Below are 16,983 nucleotides of genomic sequence, written 5' to 3'. Positions count from 1 at the left end.
AGTCAGGTGACCAAAGTATTGGAGCTTCAGCTTCAACATCAGTCCTTCCAATAAACACCCAGGACTGATCTCCTTTAGGATTGACTGGTTGGATCTTCTTACAGTCCAAAGGACTCTCAAGAGTCTTTTCCAACACCACAGTTCAAAGTAATGTCTCTGCTTTTTAATATGCTATCTAGGTTGGTCATAACTGTCCTTCCAAGGAGTAAGCATCCTTTAATTTCATTGCTGCAGTCACCATCTGCAGTGATTTTGGAGCCCCCAAAACTAAAGTCTGACACTGTTTCCACTGTTTCCCCATCTGTTTGCCATAGAGTGATGGGACTGGATGCTATGATATTAGTTTGCTGAATGCTGAGCTTTAAGCCAGCTGTTTCACTCTCCTCTTTCACTTTCATCGAGAGGATCTTTAGTTCTTCTTCACTTTCTGCCATAAGGGTGGTGTCATCTGCATATCTGAGGTTATTGATATTTCTCCCAGCAATCTTGATTCCAGCTTGTGCTTCCTCCAGCCCAGCATGTCTCATGATGTACTCTGCATATAAATTAAATAGGCAGGGTGACAATATACAGCCTTGACGTTCTCCTTTTCCTATTTGGAACCAGTCTGTTGTTCCATGTCCGGTAACTGTTGCTTCCTGACCCGCATACAGATATCTCAAGAGGCAGGTCAGATGGTCTGGTATTCCCATCTCTTTCAGAATTTCCCACAGTTTATTGTGATCCACACAGTCAAAGGCTTTGGCATAGTCAATAAAGCAGAAATAGATGTTTTTCTGGAACTCTCTTGCTTTTTTCAATGATCCAGCGGATGTTGGTAATTTGATCTCTGGTTCCTCTGGCTTTTCTAAAACCAGCTTGAACATCTGGAAGTTCATGATTCATGTATTGCTGAGCCTGGCTTGGAGAATTTTGGGCATTACTTTACTAGCATGTGAGATGAGTGCAATTGTGTGGTAGTTTGAGCATTCTTTGGCATTGCCTTTCTTTGGGATTGGAATGAAAACTGACCTTTTCCAGTCCTGTGGCCACTGCTGAGTTTTCCAAATTTGCTGGCATATTGAGTGCAGCACTTTCACAGCATCATCATTCAGGATTTGAAATAGCTCAACTGGAATTCCATCACCTCCACTAGCTTTGTTCGTAGTGATGCTTTCTAAGGCCCACTTGACTTCACATTCCAAGATGTCTGGCTCTAGGTGAGTGTGAGTGATGACACCATCATGATTATCTGGGTCATGAAGATCTTTTTTGTATAGTTCTTCTGTGTATTCTTGCCACCTGTTCTTAATATCTTCTGCTTCTGTTAGGTCCATACCATTTCTGTCCTTTATCGAGCCCATCTTTGCATGAAATGTTCCCTTGGTATCTCTAATTTTCTTGAAGAGATCTCTAGTCTTTCCCATTCTGTTATTTTCCTCTATTTCTTTGCAATGATCACTGAGGGAGGCTTTCTTATCTCTCTTTCCTATTTTTTGGAACTCTGCATTCAAATGGGTATATTTTTCCTTTTCTCCTTTGCTTTTTGCTTCTCTTCTTTTCACAGCTCTTTGTAAGGCCTCCTCAGACAACCATTTTGCTTTTTTGCATTTCTTTTCCGTGGGGATGGTCTTGATCCCTGTCTCCTGTACAGTGTCTCAAACCTCAGTCCATAGTTCATCAGGCACTCTGTCTATCATATCTAGTCCCTTAAATCTATTTCTCACTTCTACTGTATAATCATAAGGAATTTGATTTAGGTCATACCTGAATGGTGTGGTGGTTTTCCCCACTTTCTTCAATTTAAGTCTGAATTTTGCAATAAGGAGCTCATGATCTGAGCCACAGTCAGCTCCTGGTCTTGTTTTTGTTGACTGTATAGAGCTGCTGCATCTTTGGCTGCAAAGAATATAATCCATCTGATTTCGGTGTTGACCATCTGGTGATGTCCATGTGTAGAGTCTTCTCTTGTGTTGTTGGAAGAGGGTGTTTGCTATGACCAGTGCGTTCTCTTGGCAGAACTCTATTAGCCTTTGCCCTGGTTCATTTTGTACTCCAAGGCCATATTTGCCTGTTACTACAGTGGTTTCTTGGCTTCTTACTTTTGCATTCCAGTCCCCTCTAATGAAAAGGACATCTTTTTGGGTGTTCTAGAAGGTCTTATAGGTCTTCATAGAACCATTCAACTTAAGCTTCTTAAGCGTTACTGGTTGGGGCTTAGACTTGGATTACCGTGATATTGAATGGTTTGCCTTGGAAATGAACAGAGGTCATTCTGTTGTTTTTGAGGTTGCATCCAAGTACTGCATTTCAGACTCTTTTTTTGACCATGATGGCTACTCCATTTCTTCTAAGGGATTCCTGCCCGCAGTAGTAGATATAATGGTCATCTGAGTTAAATTCACCCATTCCAGTCCATCTTAGTTCTCTGATTCCTAGAAATGTCAATGTTCACTCTTGCCATCTCTTGTTTGACCACTTCCAATTTGCCTTGATTCATGGACCTGACATTCCAGGTTCCTATGCAATATTGTTCTTTACAGCATCGAACCTTGCTTCTATCACCAGTCACATCCACAAGTGGGTGTTACTTCTGCTTTGCCTCCATTCCTTCATTCTTTCTGGAGTTATTTCTCCACTGATCTCCAGGAGCATATTGGGCAGCTACCAACCTGGGGAGTTCATCTTTCAGCATCCTGTCTTTTTGCCTTTTCATACTGTTCATGAGGTTCTCAAGGCAAGAATACTGAAGTGGTTTGCCATTCCCTTCTCCAGTGGACCACATTCTGTCAGACCTCTCCACCATGACCTGTCTGTCTTGAGTGGCCCCACAGGGCATGGCTTAGTTTCGTTGAGTTAGACAAGGCTGTGGTCCATGTGATCAGATTGACTAGTTTTCTGTGATCGTGTTTTCAGTCTGTCTGCCCTCTGATGCCCTCTCTCAGTGCCTACCGTCTTACTTGTGTATCTCTTACCTTGGACGTGGGGTATCTCTTCACGGCTGCTCCAGCAAAGCACAGCCACTGCTCCTTACCTTGGATATGGGGTAGGTCCTCTTGGCTGCCGCCCCTGACCTTGGACGTGGGGTAGCTCCTTTCAGCCTCCGCCCCGACCTTGGACGTGGGGTAGCTCCTCTTGGCTGCTCCTGTGCCATCGCAGCCACCACTCCTGCGCCATCAAGTGGTTAAATATTTGTTGAAATTATCTTTTTAATATTAGGTAAGAGTAAGATTTTGATAGTTAATGTGAACAGTCTAAAGACAGAATATTGTTTCACTGAGAGCCAATTTGCAAGTAATAATAGTTTAGGAAAATACTGCTTGCTTAAAAAAAAAGTTACAGTGGCATATTTTGAATATACTGTTTGTGACTTTTTAATTCAATGTGTAATAAATCCAAAAATCAAAATGTTCAGTATATTGTATTTGGGCTTCCCTGGTGGCTCAGTTGGTAAAGAACGTGCCTGCAAGTGTGGGAGACCCGGGTTCAATCCCTGGGTCAGGAGGATTCCCTAGAGAAAGGAATGCAACCCACTCCAGTGCTCTTGCCTGGAGAATTCCGTGGACAGAGGAGCTTGGCAGGTTACAGTCCATAGGGGTCGCAAAGAGTCGAACATGACTAAAGTGACTTAACATGCACGCATATTGTATTTATTTTATAATGTTGAATGGCACTGTATTATCGTTGGTTCTAACACTTGCAGAAAGTAACTTGTCTCCATTGATCATATTGAAGTTTTATTTGCTGCAAGATACAACCTGAGGTGGTTTTAATCATTTATCCAATCAATGAATAAAGCTGGTAAACTAAGATTAATGTAGTAGTTTCCAGAATTATAGTTGATAGTGATGCTATGGTTGGTGGTGGTTAAGTATAGTCTTACTGCAGATTGGGAAGGCTTAGTACAAATATCAGCACTACGTGATAGCTATTGGTCAATCCAGTTGTTGCTGTTTAAGAACCAGGGCCCTTGTTACTATTTATAAGCAAATGACATGCTAAACTACTGATCTGCCACAGTGTATTTTGTCTTTAGGAGATTCCAAAAGATAACACTCCTGGTAATTTTCAAAAGATTCACTACTAAAATACTTTTGAAAGTGCTCTGTAGGGCCTGATACCCAGAATACCTTTGGGATCTTCTCTACATAAAAGTGGATGGTGGCTATTAGTATAGGTACATATGCACCTTTGTTACTTGTGAGTCCTTGGTGTAGATTTGATGTGTCTTTAGGTCAGTGGTGCTTAAAGTTTTTTCCACTGCCTTTCACAGTGGGTATGGAACATGAGTTTATAGTTTTGTTAGTGGGTAATATGCAATGAATGCTAGACTAGCTGGAATTCCACCCCCTTTCTTCACTGAGAAAAAAAGTCAGAAAGCAAATAGTGTATGAGAATGAGATTGATAGGATGGTTTGAATCCACTTGAAATTTATAAAAAATGGAAATCATTAGAATGCTGTCCTGCATAGTTTGCTAGTAACGGGCCTAACAGTTGTCCTCGGTATACAAATATTGAGGTTGAGAACCTCTTTTAGGTCTTTGTGGTAAAAGGGGTCCAGGTTTTGCAGGTGTCACAGCACAGATGAACAGCATTATTGTGTAGACAGATGAGATGTACAGAGTAATGGTAAAGAGAGGACTATACAGTTGACTGAATTGTAGGAGGAGCACAGAAATAGTGGAGATGAGATCAGTAGTTCTGTTTTGGACGTATTTGAGGTATTTATTTGATTCTAAATGAACTATTGTTTTTCCTGTCCCATGAAAAGCAGTTTTATATTCCCCTTCCCCAAAATAACCCTTGGAAATACAAGGTACAAGTTTCAGTTATTTGTGTATTCTACTTTAAGATTCTCCATTTTGCTTCAGAATGAGAGAAGAGGATTTTTAACCAAGAATAACTAACAGAGCACAGGCTTTGACTAGAGATCTAGTTTAAAATCCTTTCTGTGACAGGTGCTTTTTTTGGTGATCTTAAACAAGCTACTGAGCATCTAAGGTTATCTTCTATGTAGTGTGGAACAACAGGAGTATCCCTCACGAGGTGGAAATAAGATAATGCCTGTGACCTAGAGAGCACAGTGTGAAATGTCTGTTACAAGTCTTTAACCGAACTTTAACTTGGAATAATCAAGAGCTCAAATGCTAATGGTCAGGGCGAGAGAGGGGACGTGTTTCCATCTAAAGGAGCAGCACTTTCTACAGGTTAGCATAGTTTAATGGCAGTTGAGTCTGATCTGTGATATACTAAAAATAATAAATTTGTATGAAAACAAGGCAGAAGAAAGATTGGGATCATCCTTTTTTTATACCATTGTATTCTTATTTTGTATTTTGGTTGTAAGCATCATAGTGACCATGCCAACAAAAGTAGTCAATTGGCTCAATTACTCGGAGATACCTGCATAGTTCATCGAATGGAAGTAACAGCTTAAGGACGGAGTAGGAACCACAGCAGCCCTGAAGACCTGGGTAGCAGCATCTAATAGTCTCTTCAGGGTGCTGTCACCTTGCATCTTTCTCTTCAAGATTCAGATACTCAGAAGAAACAGTGTGCTAATACATGATCTCTTTCTCTTTAAAAAATATGGTTTGAACCGAGAAATGTACAGAATAAACCTAGGTCATCTTGTCACACCAGAAACCAGGGATGCTGTAGTTGTTAAAGGACTTGGAGCCAGTTTGAGCACTATAAAGAAGAGTAACCACAGTGGGTTACAACCATCACATTTGTTGAAATTCATTGGTTCTTAATGACACTTTAAAAAATTGTTTCATTTTTCACGTCTGGAGGTTAGGGAAATCATTCTGTATAAGAAAGAGGTTTTTGTATAAAACATTCCTCTGTTGTTTAATTGCTAAGTCATGTCCAATTCCTTTGCAACCCCATGGACTGTAGCCCACCAGGCTCTTCTGACCATGGAATTTCCCAGGCAAGAATCTTGGAGTGGGTAGCTGTTTGCTTCTCCAGGGGATCTCCCTGATCCAGGGATTGAACGCATGCCTCCTGCATCAGCAGGTGGATTCTTTACCACTAGTCACCAGGGAAGCCCATAAAGCATTCTAGGCAACAACGAAGAAGGAATGAGTGTCACTATTTTGGAAACTTATGTTTTTATAGTAGTTCATCGCAAAAAAAGAAAACTGGATGTAAGTGAAGGAAATACACAATACGATTAATACTTATATTGTGCCCAGTCATACTTGAATAAATTCAGACCTCTAGATCTAATGGCTTCTTTACAGGACAAACTAGAGCCGGTAGATGCCGCAAAGGAATGTAGTAAGGAAAGGGAGGTCATAATAAGGGAGACGGCAAAAACAAAGGACCTGCCCCATCCCCCTTGTTTTAAAAAAAAGGAATTTTGAAAGTGGGTAGGGGAAATTTATAGATTCTTCTTAAATGTTAAGAGACATTCCAAATGCAGTGTTGTATGGTTGGTATGTTGAACCAGATTCCCCCAAAGTAATTGTGATAACATGTATGAAATACTTGGAGAAATTTGAGCACTACTGAACGTATTTTAGCTGTAATGAGTTTTTATGTATAATGTCATGACATGTTTTTTAAATAAGAAACTTTGTCTTTCAGTGATAAAAATATTTATGGATGAAATATGTTTGGTAGTTGTTTCAAATAATTGAGGGAGGGGGAAAATAGAGGAGCAAAAAATGAAAGGATTAGCCATGAATTTGTCATTGTTGAAGAATTGGTTGATTCGTGGGAATTCATTAAACTGGTCTTTAGTTTTGTATATGTTTGTTTTTTTCTGTAGAAGTTGTTAAAAATGTGATTTCTTTCATATAAGGATGCCTTTGTACTTAGCGGCTGTTTTTCAATTTATGTCTTTGTTTTGTTTTGTTCTTGTTGTTCTCTAGATTGCCCCAGTGGAAAATGACAATAGCTATGATGAACTGAAAAGAGATGCAAAGTTATGTTTATCACTAATGTCTCAGGGGTTGCTTTACCCTCATCAAGTGCCTTTGGTACTTCAGGTGCTAAATCAAGTAAGAGTGTATATCAGAAACTTATATCTTTGGTTAGAATTTTGGTTTACCATTCTAAGAATTTCACAAAGTCACCTGTGATACACAAAATACCTGCTATTTGCATTCATTGTGAATCTTCTTTTGGCATGAGAGAAGACATATGTCGGCCAAAGAAACAGATTTAGAATCTGTACATGGCTTTGCCACCAACTTCTGTGACTTTGGGCAGGTCACTCAACCCCCATGTTTTCTGTATATATAAAGAGCTAATTCTTGGAACACTTGGGATACAAAGTGCTTATGGGGGTGGGGATGAGTATTCTCTTTTACCATTTCCCCTTTATTTTATTCACATCTATTTTCTGATCTGTGGTAAAAAGACCTAAATGAGTGTCTATTTTCTGGCTGCATTTATTATTATTATTATTATTTTTAATTAAAAAAAATTTTTTTTTTTTTGCCATACTATATGGCATGTGGGATCTTAGTTCCCCAGCCAGGGATCAAACCTGCACCCCTGGCAGTGGAAGTTCAAAGTCTTAACCACCACGGAAGTCCCATGGCTGCATTTTTAGTGTACTCTGTGCTCAGCTTTACCCAGTTACATGTGTGTTATATAATATAAAAAAATGGACACTTTCCCTCAGTTTTCAAATTTTTAAGTTTGATTACCACTGAAAGATATTTTTTGGTATTTTTTATGCAGTAGACTATAATAGTTCTCCATTTTGTTTGCTTTAACTACCCTACCTACTACTATCAAAAGTAAAATACAATAATATTTTAACTCCCTTGGAGGAGTTAAGTCATTAATTATAAATAACTCTTCTAAAATTGACTTTTATCCATGTGTTCCTTTCCTTTTACTCTCATTCATACATTCAGAATACATAACTTTACCTGAAACAGCTTGTGTGCCCTTTTGTTTAGAAGGAAATATAAGATGAGCTTGCTCTGGCTATACTTGTAAAAGGAGAGTTACGTTGGAAATTTCTATTATTTGTGTATAATGCCACTGTTATCTCATGTTCTTGTCATTTCTTCTAATTTCTCATTCACAGACAGCAAGAAGCAGTTCTTGGCATGCTAGATACACAGTACTGACCTACCTCCAGACCATGGTATTTTATAACCTCTTTATTTTCCTAAACAATGAAGATGCAGTTAAAGACATCAGGTGGCTGGTTATAAGTCTTTTGGAGGATGAACAGCTAGAGGTAAAATTTAAGTTATACCTAACTGAAATTTTAATAAATTTAAAGAAAGCATTTTGGCTTCTCTAAAAGAGTATTTACATACTAATATGTAAAGTAACTTTAATTTTAACATAGCCCTGTGTAATTAGTTTTGATACCCCATATGTAAACAAACACTGGACACATTCTTATTCTCGCTTCTCTTTGCAGTTGGGCAGATGACATTGATGAACCAAAGTCTTCTTATCTATGAAATTGCAAATGATAACACTGCTTATTTTACTAATTTTTAAAGGGCTAATAGGAATGTGTATGAAAGCAGTTTCAAGAGTATGAAAATCTACACATAGGTGCTGTTATCCAGTAGATTTAAGAAAAGATTGTTATCCCTGTTTATTTTCCTTGGTAGAGAAATTGAAGTCAGCTTTTGCTAAGGAAGCATTAATATTTGTACAAAAAGACCATGTTAGTTCACATGAGCCTAATGCAAGAAAAGCATGATGTGATAATTATGGAATAAGACGTAACTTTCTAAGTTGGCTTTAGGTTAAGAAAGAGTAATTGAAAATTTTGTGAAATTTGCGTTTATTTTATGCTGTGGACTTTACGGGTTTTCCATGTAGTGGAGCACTCCCAGTGATTGTATGTACTTTATTTGAGAGCACTGAAAGTACATTTGTATCTGCAGGAAACTGGGACTGGAAACCTGTTTTTGCATTCCAGCTTGCTTGTGTCCTTCGGAGCAGATGTGTCTAGTTACCGAGTACTCACACTGTAGCCGTGACTCTGACAAGCTCCAGTTAAAATATTTGCAGCTCTCTGTCAATTGTTTTAGAGGGTTTTTTTTTTTTTCATTGAAGAATAGACATAAAAAGGTGGACATCTCCAAGGACAGTGTTTCCTACCTTTAGATATTATAGCAAAATGGACTGTTTTCTGGATCTTGTTTTAGAACACTTTTATACATTATTTTTGTATTTTACTTTATGTAGTAGGCTTAAACTTAGCTGTTACTGTATGCAACCAAGTATGAAGTAGTAAAAAATTTTATAATGTATTTCATATAATATTATAATGAAAATAGCAAAGAATATGTTAAGTACCCCCAAACTATCACACTGAAAAATTGAAGAAAAAATATTTTGAAGGAATAAGTGGCAAACCATTTTTTCAAATTATTACTGCCTTTCCTTATGACTATATAGGAGAAACTATTGTGATGTGTATAACTTTTTACAGCTTTTTTTTGTCTTCCCAAAACTTGAGTTCCCATTTCAATTTGAAAAAAACTATTAGTATTTCTATAGACTGTATTTATAGTCTTAAAACAGCCTATGAAGTTTGTAAGAATTAAAACGGATATAAATCTCTATTGTGTATGCCAATTATAGAAATTATCCTGTGTCTTTATTACCAATGAAAATAACAACGGCAGTTGTTTTAAGGAATGTAGAGTCTAGGAAAGTTTTATTTTAATGTCATGCTCTGGCACTGCTTTTACAGTTAAACTCCAGATAAGAAAAACTCAGTCAGTGGGAAAAGAATGTACAGAGAATTAATTTTTTATAGCATGGGTAAGCGTTTACTTTCAGTAAGCCTAGTGTTAGTGACTCATCTGTTTTGAGGCCAGGACCCTTTAAGAGCCTGATGGATTCTCCATTAAGAAACTGCAAAAGAGCATTTACACAGTTTGAATACAAATATCAGGGAAAGTCCCCACCCCAGTTCCCACACCACCCTCTCCACCTCCCCAGGCTTAGGATCTCAAGTCTAATGGAAGTGATTATCTCTACAGGTTAGAGAAATGGCTGCTACCACCTTAAGTGGTCTGTTACAGTGTAACTTCCTTACCATGGACAGTCCTATGCAGATTCATTTTGAGCAACTTTGCAAAACAAAACTACCGAAGAAAAGGAAGCGTGACCCTGGTTTTGTAGGAGATACGATTCCTTCTGCAGGTAACAATACTGGTAGAAAACACCTTTGGGGAATTAACCAGGCGTGCTCAACAAATATTTATTGGATGCTTGTGTGTGTGTAGGTCTATGCTAGGTACCAGGAATAGCTGCTTTTGAGAAGCTTTGCATATATATATTGAAGGCAAGACCTGGGATATAAAAGCTAAAATTGAGAAAGGTACCAAGGAATGTGTACACTGCTGCATACAGCTATTAGAGTAAATCAAGTCTGTACCCACTCACCTGAAATTGCTTTATAAAGAGAGGTACCAGAATTAGTTATTTTTGAGGCTCTACAATATTTGTTTTTAGAATTTACAACTTACGTGTGGTGCTAGTGATAAAGAACCCATCTGCCAGTGAAGGAGATGTAAGAGACATGGGTTCAGTTCCTGGGTCAGGAAGATCCCTGGAGGAGGGCATGGCAGCCCACTCCATTATTCTTGTCTGAAGAGTCCCATGGACAGAGGAGCTTGGTGGGCTACTGTCCATAAGGTCTCAAAGAATTGGACACGACGGAAGCAACTTAGCGCGCACAGCACACACACACACTGAGAGAAGAAGCTGAGTAGACAAAACAATTCCTGCTTTCATTTGGAGAGGGGAATATCGTCACTTCACTAGGCATTTGGTGAGAGGGCAAGAAGACTCATTCTATAGAAGCTTGCACTCTAATTGAGCATCAAGGCAAACAAGACAGTGAGATCTGATTGACTGTGTCATGTTTAAAGAGGAATTTAAATGTCATAGCCAAAAGCATCTGATCTATGTTACTGAAGTATAGTTAATTTAGAATGTTGTGTTAATTTCTTCTAATACAGCAAAGTAACTCAGTTCAGTTCAGTCGCTCAGTCGTGTCTGACTCTGTGACCCCATGGACTGCAGCACACCAGGCCTCCCTGTCCATCACCAACTCCCGGAGTTTACCCAAACTCTTGTCCATTGAGTTGGTGATGCCATCTCACCATCTCATCCTCTTTTGTTCCCTTTTCCTCCTGCCTTCAATCTTTTCTAGCACCAGGGTCTTTTCAAATGAATCAGCTCTTTGCATGAGGTGGCCAAAGTATTGGAGTTTCTGCTTCAACATCAATCTTTCCAATGAACACTTAGGACTAATTTCCTTTCGGATGGACTGGTTGGATCTCCTTGCAGTCCAAGAGACTCTCAAGAGTCTTCTCCAACACCACAGTTCAAAAGCATCAGTTCTTTGGAGCTCAGCTTTCTTTATAGTCCAGCTCTCATATCCATACATGACTACTGGAGAAGCCATAGCATTGACTAGACAGACTTTTGTTGGCAAAGTAACATCTCTGCTTTTTAATGTGCTGTCTAGGTTGGTCATAACTTTCCTGCCAAGGAGTAAGCCTCTTTTAATCTCATGGCTGCAATCACCATCTGCAGTGATTTTGGAGCCCAAAACAATAAAGTCTGACACTGTTTCCACTGTTTCCCCATCTATTTGTCATGGAGTGATGGGACCGGATGCCATGATCTTAGTTTTCTGAATGTTGAACTTTAAGCCAACTTTTTCACTCTTGTCTTTCACTTTCATCAAGAGGCTCTTTAGTGCTTTCCTTTCTGCCATAAGGGTGGTGTCATCTGCATATCTGAGGTTATTGATATTTCTCCCAGCAATCTTGATTCCAGCTTGTGTTTCTTCCAGTCCAGCGTTTCTCATGATGTACTCTGCATATAAGTTAAATAAGCAGTGGGACAATATACAGCTTTGATGTACTCCTTTTCCTATTTGGAACCAGTCTGTTGTTCCCTGTCCAGTTCTAACTGTTGCTTCCTGACCTGCATATAGATTTCTCAAGAGGCATGTCACGTGGTCTGGTATTCCCATCTCTTTCAGAATTTCTCACAGGTTATTGTGATCCATACTGTCAAAGGCTTTGGCATAGTCAGTAAAGCAGAAATAGTTGTTTTTCTGGAACTCTCTTCCTTTTTCCATGATCCAGCGGATGTTGGCAATTTGATCTCTGGTTCCTCTGCCTTTTCTAAAACCAGCTTGGACATCTGGAAGTTCATGGTTCACGTATTGCTGAAGCCTGGCTTGGAGAATTTTGAGCATTACTTTGCTAGCATGTGAGATGAGTGCAATTGTGCGGTAGTTTGAGCATTCTTTGGCATTGCCTTTCTTTTGAGATTGGAATGAAAACTGACCTTTTCCAGTCCTGTGGCCATTGCTGAGTTTTCCAAATTTGCTGGCATATTGAGTGCAGCACTTTCATAGCATCCTCTTTTAGGATTTGAAATAGCTCAACTGGAATTCCATCACTCAGTTATATATATTTTTTCTTCATATTCTTTTTCATTATGGTTTTTCATTGGATATTGAATATAGTTCCCTAAACTGTACAGGGGGACCCTAGTGTTTATCTGTCCTATGTTCAGTAGTTTCCCTTTGCTAATCCCAAATTCCAATCTCCTCCCTCTCCCCAAAAACACAAGTGTTGTTCTCTTTGTCTAGCAGGGTTTTAATTATGTCATATAGTTACCTAATGGGAATTTCCAATAACGTAACAGTGAAAGTGTTAGTTGTGTTAGTGAAAGCTCAGTTGTGTCTGACTCTTAGTGAGCCCATGAACTGTATTCCATCAGGCTCCTCTGTCCAAATAATATACAAGCATACAATAAATTCTAGTTTTTTTTTAAGTTGAACACCTTGTTTTTAATAATTAAGTTCCAAAGTATTTTTAGGTCTGTACTGAGAATTTGAAAGCACTTTAACTTGTATCACTAAAAAGAAAGAATAGAGAGCCTATAAAATATAGGACGCAGGATGTTTTAGTTTAGGCTTAAAAGCATGTTTTTGATACGTGTGTGTATACAGAGTCATTTAAAGGCAGAAATTCACACTAGCATATATGGAAATAACTAGCATAATCGAAAACTTAATTTTATCTCACTATAGCAAGTACAATAGAGTCCTGTAAATATCTGTTCATATAAATGCTTTTTTCTTTGCAGAGTTGGTGAAACGCCATGCTGGGGTGCTGGGACTGGGTGCCTGTGTTCTTTCTAGTCCTTACGATGTTCCCACCTGGATGCCCCAGCTCCTTATGAATCTCAGTGCACATCTGAATGACCCTCAGCCAATTGAGGTAAAATTCTCCCTTGTTGTTTTCTTTGCACGTATATTAACAGTGATAATTTTCTAAGAAACCATTTAGACTGATACTTTTCTACATCCTCTGGGCTGTCGTCTTCGATAAGGTCACTGCTACTGCCTCTGCCAGAGCCACGTCTGTTCATCAGTAGTTATTAAAACCTTGCAGAGACCCCACTGTTTTCTGTATTTGAGATCTCTTGTTAGCAAGAAAATAACCATGTCGTCTGTCCTTCCCAGCCCAGTGGAAGCAAAGTGTATTGCCAGTGTTGTCAGGATATTTAAATTTTATACTTCTGTTTCGCTCGCATTTTATACTTAGGAAGTATCTAACCAAAGGCTAATGTTAAACAGGAAAATGTGTTGGTTTTATTTACTGAACTCCTGTGTTCCTACATTAAACAACTTGGAAGACCAATGACTTTGTTCTTTTCACTTTGACTAAGTATATATTAAGTATATATTGAAACTGATTTAACAGTGTGGTATGAGTTCTAGTCATTTGTCCTAAAGTGAAGCTGGTACCAATTCTAAAGAAGTAATCTTGGTGGCTTTTTGAGGTAAGATTGGTTTATTGGTTGTGTAGTGCTTGGTGAAGTTTAAGATCTGAAGTCCCGAGGGATCGCTACTTAAAGGTATCCTGAACATAACCCTGGAGAGGTTAAATTGAAATGTATGTGGGTTGCTTATCCTACAGATGACTGTAAAAAAGACATTATCCAATTTCCGAAGGACACACCATGATAACTGGCAAGAACACAAACAGCAGTTCACTGACGACCAGCTGCTCGTCCTCACCGACCTCCTTGTGTCGCCCTGCTATTACGCATAGAAAGGTGAGGCAGCAAAGTATACAGAAGCCTGTTTTCACCACTTTTGCTCTGACCCAGTGGAAGTTCCCAGAGAATTTCATACTTTTTTCCCCTCTGCTTTAGGTGTTAAGCAGAGAATTGATGTGACAGCTTTTACGGGCTTATGGTTAAATAAAAGAAAAGACCTCTTTCTCATAATTGCCTCTGAGTGGGGCCTGGCCATTTTGGGTTGTCCTAGGGATTCTGGGTTCTACAGTTGTGAAAATACTTCATCTCCGTTCTTAAGTATTTGTTATCCATTCTGTATTAAAGAGGTAGGGCCCAGAAGCCTTTCTATTGAACTAGGATGAAAAAAGATTTCATTTATTTGCCTCTTTGAGTTGGATGTCCTGTTGTCTAACTGAAGCTTTCCTCCCCCCGCCCTTTTTCCTTCTTGATACAGATGAGTAGTCCTCACTTCGAGCTCTTTTCATCAAAAATTCCAGATCCTCAGGTACCATCTGTGGTGGCTTTCTGCAGGTTTAAAAACTCTGCCTCTGTTGAGTTCTCATCATTTTGGTGGTTTCTGTGTCTGGTCCAGATAGTCCGAGTTCCACAGGTTCTCAGCTGCCGTTTGATTTCCTAACTTGTCCGGAAGTATTTCCAGTATATTGATCACTTTTTCTTTGAAGCATCTGACAAAGCCACAGTGTCTCAGACTAGAAATAATTACCCAGTATGATCATGACATACAAGACCAGACAGAGTCTAGGAACTCATTATGAAACCGTTTACTTGGAATGGAGGATGCCCATCTGTAACACAGGTCCTGTCATTTCATTCATCTCAAATTATTTTGAATTCTTTCCAAATGGCTGTTGAGTTTAGATGGTGGTAGGGCTGTGGGCCATACATCTGAAGCATTGAGAGCCTTGGGCCTGGAGAGCCATGAAGAGGGAAAGAAAAGAGGGCAAGTCTCGAACTCAGCCAAGGACCTGATGGATTGCTCGACCAAGACACAGAAGTGAAGTCTGTGTCCACGTGTTTCCCACAGACTGGAGTTTTTGGTGCTGAATAGAAGAGCAGTTGCTGAAAAACCAGGGGTTTGGTGAATAAATTTTTGATTGATTGTTATGTATGTATACAAGTGTGTGATTTTGAAAATAAACAGCAACAACAATAAAAACCCTGACTGAATGATTTTTACCTGTATTCTTTACAAATATTGTTTGACCCTCTTTGAAAACTGTTATACTTTACTAATGGAAGACTGCTGTGTTTGCGGAAATTCTGTAATCTTTTTTTCCCTCCCCCTGCCCTTTTTTTTGGCCTGCAGAATCGTTGAGAGACTAATAAGTCTTAATATTTAATTGACTTGTTTAATAAATGTTACATAGATGTAAAAGACTGTATAAACTGTAGAGACAGCATTGGCAAGACTTTGTACATATGCAACCTCTTACAAAATACCATTGTGTAATTAACTTGTAAAGATTCACATGTAGCTCTTTATTATAGTGACTTTTGGCTTTTGTACCAATTGAATGCCATTTTTTGTGTGTTTTTAAATTATTTTCTTTTATCTTTTCATGCTCCAAAAGCTGAGGTGTGGGTTTGAGTTCATTTATCCTTAGAATGTCTGAATTTTTATGTAACTTCTGTGTGTGTATCTCTAAATGCGAACACCACGTGTTTGCCTGTGACCAGTTTATAGAATGCAAGGTATCTTCTAGGTTGAAGTACTTCACAAGGTGGTGAATGTCATCTTGCAACACACCCTGTACAGTCTTCCTTAAAGGAACACTACGGTATATTTTTTAGTATCTACTTGCTGAATGACTTGATACAGGCCTAAGCACAGCAGAGGTCCTGGTACAGTATTTAAGTGTCAGCATACACAGGCGTAATCCCTGTATAGAGTAGTGCCAACCTGATTATTTCAATTGTGTAACTAGTTTAAAACCCAATAAATGGATTGTTTTTAACACCTGGTTTTTGGTCTTCATTACAAGGAGAAGACAGTTCTGGAGCCAGTGACTTGTGGATTCCTTTTGCATTCATAGATCTGGATCCATAAATTCATGCCCTCTGACCAGAGTGAATCATCTACATCAGGCCTGCCCAGCTACAGTAGCTTGTAGCCACATGTTACGGTTTACATTTAAATTAAATTAAAAATTACTCAGTCTCAATAGCCACATTTCACATGTTCATTAGCCACTTGTGGCTAGTGGTTACCCTGTTCAGTAGGCATGTGAGTGTTTTTTGTCAGCATGGAAAGTTCGACAACATTTACCTGGGTGATTGATTCTCAGATTGATGGGCCTGGAATGTGAATTTCAGTTCATACTCCCAGCTCATGATACTGATAGCTGGTCCTGAAATCATAGTTTGAGCAGTGAGGCTTTATGTTATATTGACCACTTCAGTTTCGTCCTAGCTAAGCTGTATTTAGGTGAGGTTCCTAAAGTGGGGAATTTTAAAAAATACAACATACTAGGCACCCATTCTTGCTTGGAAAATCCCGTGGATGAGGAGCCTGGTGGGCTGCAGTCCATGGGATCGCGAAGTCAGACACGACTGAGCAACTTCACTTTCACTTTTCACTCTCATGCATTGGAGAAGGAAATGGCAACCCACTCCGGTGTTCTTGCCTAGAGAATCCCAGGGACGGTGGAGCCTGGTGGGCTGCCGTCTCTGGGGTCGCACAGAGTCGTACATGACTGAAGCGACTTAGCAGCAGCAGCAGCAGGCATCCACTGTGGCCCTCAATCAGAGTTTTTCTGGTTGGGACTCAGGTATCAGTGTTTTTTAAAAGTTCCATCAATGCTTCAGTTGTGTGGCCATGATTGAGAACCACTGGTGAAGACCCCAAAGGCCCATTCGAGACCTAAAATCAAGGTACCTTAATGAGTTTTTAAAATGCCCCCAGTGATTCTAACACCAGGTTTGCT

General features: G+C 39.2%; 1 protein-coding gene across 1 annotated transcript in view; it reads left to right on the top strand.

Moving 5' to 3' along the window:
* PSME4 (proteasome activator subunit 4) overlaps nucleotides 1–16,014 on the top strand; it is a 96,151-nt gene extending 80,137 nt beyond the window's left edge. The window contains exons 42-47 of the mRNA XM_040224830.1: nucleotides 6,862–6,990; nucleotides 8,034–8,189; nucleotides 9,964–10,126; nucleotides 13,100–13,233; nucleotides 13,936–14,074; nucleotides 14,493–16,014. Coding sequence (XP_040080764.1) covers nucleotides 6,862–6,990; nucleotides 8,034–8,189; nucleotides 9,964–10,126; nucleotides 13,100–13,233; nucleotides 13,936–14,070 — 717 coding nt within the window. The 3' untranslated portion in view covers nucleotides 14,071–14,074; nucleotides 14,493–16,014. The remainder of the gene's footprint in view (nucleotides 1–6,861; nucleotides 6,991–8,033; nucleotides 8,190–9,963; nucleotides 10,127–13,099; nucleotides 13,234–13,935; nucleotides 14,075–14,492) is intronic.
* Nucleotides 16,015–16,983: the final 969 nt, after the last annotated feature.

The sequence above is a fragment of the Oryx dammah genome, unplaced genomic scaffold (genome assembly GCF_014754425.2).
Source record: "Oryx dammah isolate SB20612 unplaced genomic scaffold, SCBI_Odam_1.1 HiC_scaffold_25, whole genome shotgun sequence".
NCBI classification, from domain to species: Eukaryota; Metazoa; Chordata; class Mammalia; order Artiodactyla; family Bovidae; genus Oryx; species Oryx dammah.
The sequence above is the reverse complement of the archived record's forward strand: the minus strand, read 5'-3'. Positions and strand labels throughout refer to the sequence as shown.